We start from the raw sequence: 8,715 nt of genomic DNA on the forward strand, positions 1-8,715 counted from the left end.
AATAACAGATTCTATTACTCTAAAAACTCAGATCCATCTCACAAGTCACACTTCAAGATGTTCCATATTCTTGTCCAGTCAATCTTCATCTGGTAGTTTGGTCAGAATCTCTACACCATCGCTGGTGATGACAACCGTGTGTTCAAATTGGGCCGATCTGAGCATTATCACACAAGAAAACAAACACACAGGTAAACATGTTGAGATTCAGTTGTTCCTCTAAGACCACTGGTTCTCAAACAGGTCCAGGGCCCACCAGGGGGCCACGGCAAACTTAGATAACTTTTATATCATAATGAATGTGATTTTCCAGACCTAGAAAAGTTATATAAATTAATAATAATACAAAAGTCACAACAATAATAATAATAAAATCTTATAACACCATTAGAGTTTTTATACATTTTATGAATATTGTCTAGTTCTGCCAAGCTCAAAACTATTTTGTAAGGAAGAAATTGTGAGTCCTTATTCAGTAAATCACGATGGGGCCTCGGAGTCTAATGTATCCATTTTCTTATATCGCATATTACCCCACTCAACCTTAAAAATCAGAGCTCTAATCAACCACTGACCAAGTAGTAACACTCGCCACGGCAAACTTAGATAACTTTTATATCATAATGAATGTGATTTTCCAGACCTAGAAAAGTTATATAAATTAATAATAATACAAAAGTCACAACAATAATAATAATACAATCTTATAACACCATTAGAGTTTTTATACATTTTATGAATATTGTCTAGTTCTGCCAAGCTCAAAAATATTTTGTAAGGAAGAAATTGTGAGTCCTTATTCAGTAAATCACGAAGGGGCCTCGGAGTCTAATGTATCCATTTTCTTATATCGCATATTACCCCACTCAACCTTAAAAATCAGAGCTCTAATCAACCACTGACCAAGTAGTAACACTCTGCTCTCACCTGCCAACAGGGCAATCAGCTCATTTGCAATTTACACTGAAGTGCTCTCCAGTGAAATATATGCAGTTAAAGGAAAGTTTATCCCAGAGCACTTAACTCTCTATATGTGCTTCAAATTCTGAGGGTACTCAGTCTTTCCAAGCTAAATGTCAACAGCCAATAGAAATAAAGTTCTTGAAGATTCTCAGTAGAAATTGGCCACTTATTCTTGTATGAAGTAATGAATGATTAATGTAGGCTACATTTAAATGGCTGCATTTGGGCTCTCATTAGAAAGGTGGTGAGAGAAGTGTGGGAGAGGAAATTCAACACAACATGCACCTTTTGTCATCCACAGAAACAGCGGTCCACTTGTCCCTCAGGATCTTGAATTCTGAGGATCCTTCCATAAGAATGGGTTCTGGAAAAAATGGATGGATGGTTTAACTTCCTGAAATGTACAAATGCATGCTTCCGTTGATGTTCTTAATAACATTCAATCTGTCTGTCATCTAAAACAATGATGAGTACACACACAGACCTATGGTGAAGGACATGCCCTCTTCCATCTGTAGGTCAATGTCATTGGCTGTAAAAGAGAAAAGAAGCATGAACCACCAAAAGAAAATCATCTACTGTATATAAACAGAGTAATTCAAAGGGTCCTTGCACCATTACCCTAATTAATGGTAAAACATCTTAGCTTATCACATTAATCAATTGTATTCAAATGGCTGCAATAGAGTTTAACAAATGAATTAGCTTTAGAAGTAAAGCTCATAGATAAATTAAAGGGTTAGTTCACCCCAAACTTAAAATTGTCATCATTTACTAACAGTCATTAATCTAAACCTGCACTAAAGAAGATATTAGCATCCAAACTATATAAGATCTTTGACTTTCATTATAAGGACAATGAAATTAGATTACTGACTTGCATTGTAAGCACAAACAACAACAAAACACCCTGTGACATTTTTTCCAAATATCTTGCGTTCTACAGAAGAAATTCAGGCATACAGGTTTGGACATGACATTTTCAGTAAAGTATCCCTTTCAAGTCAATTTCTAAATATTAAGTTAAAATAAATTAATACATAAAATAAAAGTTTAACTCTCACCATGATGCCATATCTCTGGATAACCATGGAAATATGTGCCGATCCCATGGCCGATAAAATATGGACACACACAAAATCCATTTGAATTCGCTATTTTGCTGTAATTCAGAAACAAAACAAAATAAATACTCAAATGTATGTTTAGCCAGGTTTATCTTGGTTGATGTGTGATAAATTGCTTGTGTATTTTCCTTTTTTGGATATTGGGTAAAAAAAAGTCTGGTTTACCCATGAGCCTACACACAATTAGGGCGCTGCCTTTGAAATGTCAAATTTCACCATGTTGCCTACATGTAAGTAACATTTCAGACAGCTTTTCACTGTGAGTAAGGCACGCTTGAAATGTTCTCGAATAGTTGTTTTTTTTATATTCTGGGAGGCGGGAGGGGGAAGGTAGAGGACAAAGGTGTGTAACAGACAAAAAGAAAAAGACGAAAGAGAAAGAATAAAAGACAGAGACAAAGAATTGCAAAGAGAGAGCTGGAGAGAGGATGCTAGGGTGCCAGCATGATAAAAAAAATAAAAGTGAGAGATTGAGAGGAGTGAAAGAGAGGTCTAAGTGCTTTTTTCCTGTAATGATGTCAAGGCTACAATGTGATTATCAAGGCACGTGTGAAACAAGTTGCCCGTTACATTTTCTCAAATGGTAGAACCACAGAGGTTGGTATCTACCAGTAATAGAACCATCTCTGCTAGAAATGTCTAGGCAGGGGTTTTAGAGCAGGTTGTAGCTAAACTCTGCAGTTTGTTGGCCCTTCAGCAGCAGGACTGCTCCATGCCATTGACACATATACTAACAAACAAATGTATAGACATGCAGTCACAACAAATCACTTCCGCTTGATAGCACTGAGTTACCTGTCTGGAATGCCATGGCATACTACATTGTTAACAGAGGTACAGACTGACTTCGGAAAGCCCCCATAATGTAAAGGAGAGGGGTAGGCATTGTGACGAATGGCTTCCTGATGGACTATAAAGTCTATTTCATCTGTCGACATACCAACCTAGAAAACAAACAATATGACGCGTCACATCAAGCTTATTCAACATTACGTTCTCAAATTTCAGGTAAGTGTAGAGTATACCTTCAAACTCTTTCCTGCCAGCAGCAGTACATGTCTGGCTAGTTGACATGCTCGTCTCAATCCTTGGATCTGCTCCTCATCTTTAATCTCTATGTAATCTAGCCACTCAGGCACTTTGCTGGATGACACATAGTCCGGCTTCTGGATGTGCTGAGAGAAGAGAGCATACATACATAAAGATCATTCGTGATGCATAAAGCTCAAAAATCTATTCTTTTTCCAAACTAATCAACATTAAATTGTTAGCGTCACTTGATGAGGCCACAATTACCTTTGGTACAGCATAAGAGGGGCGCACTACACCAGGCCGGACCACACTGCGGGAACTATTCCATTTCTTCCAGAAGAAACATCGGTGAGGTGGGCATTGGTGGACAGCAGATGAGCTTCTGTAGCAGCTGGGCAGCTGTGCTGCTCTCTGGAGCAGGCTTGCACCACCTATACACAGCAAAAAAGATTAACAAATGGTGTGATAATGCACTGCAAAGTGGATTTCTCAGAGGTGTGAAGTGTGATACCAAATTCAAGTAAATGTACATGTTCAGTCCAAAGGTCACTTGAGTACATTGATATATTGAGATCACTTTATACGATGTTGAAATAAAAAAAGCTAAGCAAAGCAAGTTCCAAACCAAATATAGTACCTACTAGACAGTATGAGATTTCGAACACAGTGACAGTTAAAAGGAAATAAAAAAAGTTAAAAAAAAGTCGCTGGCATTTGCCAAAAATTTGGTAATTTTGCACTACATTATTGAGTATGACCAACTAGATTCATTTAAATTAGAGCTGTGAAAAACAATGCATTAATTTGTGAATGTCTTTTCCCCAGTGTTTCAGTGAGAAAATATGGCAGACACAAAAGATGCAGCATTCATGTTGACGGTAAATTTGTTTAAATTAATTAAATATGTTTTCCATTTACAACAATAAATTTGCACGTACAAAATACAATATTTTTGTACAATTACAATAGAATATAATGATTCATTTGACCATAAACTGAATAAAAACATAAAAATGCAAAAACACTTAATTAATCATGCTGTAGAAGTAGAGGTAAGAAATCTTGCTCCAACCAAAGTGACATCATCCCCATTTGACATCATAATTGCAACTTCTTAACCTGTAAATATCGCTGCATTCAAATCCTCCTGGGAAGTTTGTATTTATGAGTTGGGATATCATAATTACGATGTCAGGTATGTTGAAGTCATTTGGTCGGAGAAATTAACTTGTGCAGTTAATTAGTTAACTTTTTAATTGATTATTTTGTAGCACTAATTTAAATATATAAAATCCATATAGATGAATTGCATTATATATATATATATATATATACAGTGGGGCAAAAAAGTATTTAGTCAGCCACCAATTGTGCAAGTTCTCCCACTTAAAAAGATGAGAGAGGCCTGTAATTTTCATCATAGGTATACCTCAACTATGAGAAACAAAATGAGAACATCATAATATTCTAAACTACACTTGCATGACTCGAGTGTCTGTGTTTGATGATGTTGCAGGGCATTTAAATCAAATGTATGAACATTGTCAAGTTAACATATTCTCAAAACCTGTGAATCATGTGCCAAACCCATTCCCTCTCTCACAAGAATAACACAGCTGCAATGTAAACAAACAGTCCATACAATTACACAATGCAGTGATGCTCACATAATATGCTTAATTTTGAATCTGAACCACAAACGAAAATAATCTGAGATCCACCACCACACATCAACAACCATGTTGTAACTCATGCCAACAAGGACTGCAGAGTTTTGGCTTTAGAATTTTTTTTTTTTTAAAAGTTAAAATGAACTGTGACCAAAACACAGTGGTCAAAAGCCCAAAATAAGTGCAGTTATACACAGGAGAGGACTTGAGTTACAAAAATGAAAATACCAGGGATGAAGGAAGTAGTTCAGAACCAGTGAAGGGGCGACTGGGGGTTTATAATAAAGGCAGTAGTGGGTTAACCCAGGGTGGGGTAGTGGCTGTGTGTAGTGACAACAATTTGGGTGGTAGACAGCAAAGGATGTGGCCAAGGATGTGGATTGAACTGAATTCCCTTTGTGTATGTGTGTGGTCGACTTTAGACTTAGTCTTGTGCTTTAGCTATAATATATAATCCTTACTTCAGGACTATGAGTTCTATTATTATGAAGTTCTATTATTTTGTATATTATTATAATGTAGAAAATCAATCGCTGCATTAGTTCTTAAACAACATAAATGTCATAAAAGTTTAATGAATAATGCAGCTAGGTCAGACTCTAAGCTTTCAAATGAAACCTATTTGTGTTGATTAAAGGGATAGGTCACCCAAAAATGAAAATTTGATGTTTATCTGCTTACCCCCTCCCTTTAAGGCAGATATTTTGAAAAATATGCTTATTGTTTTTTTCTTCGCTAGGGGGCGTCCGCTCAGGTTTAGAGGAACTAGGCAGCAATGGGGTGCGTTTCCCGAAAGCAGCTATGGTCGCATGTTCCGTCGTTGCTAATAGAATTCAATGGAACTAACGACCATAGTTAGCTTAACGATGGTTTTGGGAAACGCACCCCTGGTTAGGAGTTGATCAAAATGGTTGAATGCATATTTCGAAAGCTGAATTTCTAACCTTTAAAAATGATACCTAATTATTTTTTTAAAATGTTATATAAAAGATAAAATAAACAGAAACATTATATGTTTTACATTCTGCTTGCCAAGTGTCCAATAGAGCTCTCCAACTGATTTCTTCAATTCATGGGTTTAGGTATTATTTACACACAAAAGTCGCAATGGATTGTTTTGATTTTGGACTCATTTCAATCGTGAGAATCTGCTGTAAATAATGATATGCCATTTTCCGATCGGGGCATGTTTCATGAAATGATAAGCGTAAAAAAAACATGAGAATATTGCAACGTGCGCATTTGGAGTTTTATGTGTTATAACCCGATGACGAATATCTTTAGATCTACATGACAGCTTATGGTATGAATGGGCTCATTTTAATCGAGGGAATTTTCCATTTTCCATGATCTATGCATGTCTCGTGAAGTTATGAATGTTTTTCTCAATTCAATGGTTTCGTGTGTGTCATAACATCACATGGTAAGTCATATAATTAGAGCCAATGAACGAATTCGAGAATTTTCTGAAAATAATGACGTGCAATTTTCCATGATCTATGCATGTTTCATGAAGTTATGAATAAAAGCGCAAAGTCAAACTACAGTTATTTGTCCTGCTGCTCCTGAAGCGCGCCCATTGGGTTTTATGTGTTATAGCAATATGAGCAATATCTTCAGATCTCATGGACTGATTATGGTATCTCTGGGCTCATTTTAATCGGGAGAAGTTTTCTGAAAGTAATGACGTGCGGTTTTTCAAGATTTATGCATGTTTCCTGAAGTTATGAATGAAAAAGCAACATGAAGCATTAAGCTGTTTTTCTTTGCAGCGCCTCAAGTGCGCCTGTCTGCTCTCATGTGTTACAGCTCTATCTTTCGATCTGATCGACGGATTGTGGTACATTTGGGCTCTTTTTAATCGGGAGAATTTTCTGAATATAATCCTGTGCGGGTTTCAAGATCTATGCGTGTTTGGTGAAGTTACGAGCTAAAACGGCACAGGACAGCAACCTCTGATTTTTTTGCTAAGCTACATGACCTAAATCTTTTCTATGTGTTATAGCTTTATGAGAGATATATTTAGATCTGAGCGATGGATTATGGTGAGTTTGGTCTTTTTAATCGGGAGAATTTTCTGCAGATAATGACGTGTCTTTTTCTATGATATATGCATGTTTTATGAGGTTACAAGCGAAATCGCCACATGACAGCTACCTTAGAGTTTTTTTGGGGCTAAACTACATGGTGCCTGTGCAGTTTTATGCGTGTTATAAATTCACGAGGAAAATCTTTAGATGTAAATGGCAGATTATATATGGTTTTGGGCTCTTTTTAATCGGAATCTGCTCTAAATAATGGTGCCTAATTTTCCACGATCTGATCATGTTTTATGAAGTTACAAGTAAAATGGTGACATCAATATATTATTTTCATTTGGGTCTGGGCTTGACTTCTTGTACAAAAAAATCGCTCCAGTTTATTCCCGCCCGTGGTACACTTGGTTTAGAGGGACTGCTTAGCGCTCGTTAAGAGTTGATCAAAATACATTACATTCATTAAAAAGTTGAGATTCTAAGCTTTAACGTGATACCTATCTGTGTTATTCCATTCAGGGGTTGCTTAGTAATTTGATTTTGAATTTTTTCAGCGGGACACCTGGGGTTTAAAGGGTTAAGTGTGAACCAGCTAAACCATTTTCTGCTTGTTAATAATCATTGTCAACTGGGTAATTGTTTGTGCATTTACTGTATTGTTCATTATGGATGCTCTTGTGTGTCCTAAAATGTTCCTTAAAAATAATTTAAAAAGAAAAGTCCTTGAAATCCCTGAAAGAAAAGTGTTAACATCATTAAATTACATTAAATAACAAACCGAAATATGAAATACATATATTTGCCTGTTCTTATTTATTTAGCTATCTTACTGACATATGACAGCTTCTTTGTCAGGAAACCCAACAATTCACTTTGGGTTATAATTCACTTAAATGTACAAGAAAAAAGAAAAAAAATGGCTGAGCAGACAGGGAGGATTGTATGCTTCTTTCTTTCTCTATTTACTTCTATTGGACTCTGCCAAACCAGCAAACAATAAAGAGCTCCAAGACAGTGCCATGAGTCCAGCCTTCCTGCTGCAGTCTCCTTCTTGTATTCTTGTTTAAAACTCCAAAATGTAGTGCATAAAAAAATAGGCAAATTGGGATACAGCGCAAATGATCAAAATTGGAGGGATTAAATATAAAAGTATAATAATCTGAATTGGCCATTATGTCTATGCCTATGACCCTGCATATATGACACATACCATATACTACCGGTTTGAACCTGGAATTAGGTTTACTTTTTGTTGTTTTTAAAGAAGTCTCTTCTGTTCACCAAGGCTGCTTTTATTTGATCATAAATAAAAACAGTAATATTGTGAAATATTATTACAAGTTAATATATATATATATATATATATATATATATATATATAATAAATAAAATAAAATAACTGAATATCAGTGTCAGTTGAGGTGTGTTCATGCCGAATCATAAAGATTAACTTAATGGTCTTGTAACTTTCTATCAAGTGTTTGATTGCATGTGTGAAAAGCGTTAGTGGTAGAAAGTGACTCTCTGAATTTGGCTTACCGACATTGCTACATAGCGACACAGTCACCGAGCGATGCCACAGCTTGTTAAACAGCACTTATTCGGATGTAAGGTTTGTATTTTATTATATTAATAAATATATTCCGCGTGACTGCAGTTAAGCGATCATTAATCATTAGATAAGAGCGGAAATTGTCTCGTTTGGGTCACTGGCTTGCCATGGTCTGAGTCGGAGTGTTTATGCTCTACAAATAAGTCTAACTTTTTCTCAAGTAACCTGTAAACCTACCTGTTCTGTAAAAGCATTGAGCGGCGCAGGGCGCAGCCATTTTTTCCACAGAGGAGAGTCACGTGCTCTTTCAAACAAACAGTAGCGGATGTTTTACA

At 36.1% G+C, this 8,715-nt stretch overlaps 1 protein-coding gene across 1 annotated transcript; it reads right to left on the minus strand.

Annotated features, from left to right (window-relative positions):
- On the minus strand, positions 1-8,715 carry LOC107556705 (methionine aminopeptidase 1D, mitochondrial-like). The gene is made up of 8 exons (XM_016239880.1): positions 8,618-8,715; positions 3,387-3,553; positions 3,116-3,265; positions 2,886-3,034; positions 2,028-2,125; positions 1,448-1,495; positions 1,249-1,327; positions 1-157 (listed from the first exon to the last, which is right to left on the minus strand). The coding sequence occupies exons 1-8, from the start codon at positions 8,655-8,657 to the stop codon at positions 79-81; spliced, it is 810 nt and encodes a 269-aa protein (XP_016095366.1). The 5' UTR covers positions 8,658-8,715; the 3' UTR covers positions 1-78.

This window comes from Sinocyclocheilus grahami, unplaced genomic scaffold, assembly GCF_001515645.1.
Source record: "Sinocyclocheilus grahami isolate Dianchi unplaced genomic scaffold, SAMN03320097.WGS_v1.1 scaffold576.1, whole genome shotgun sequence".
Lineage (NCBI taxonomy): Eukaryota > Metazoa > Chordata > Actinopteri > Cypriniformes > Cyprinidae > Sinocyclocheilus > Sinocyclocheilus grahami.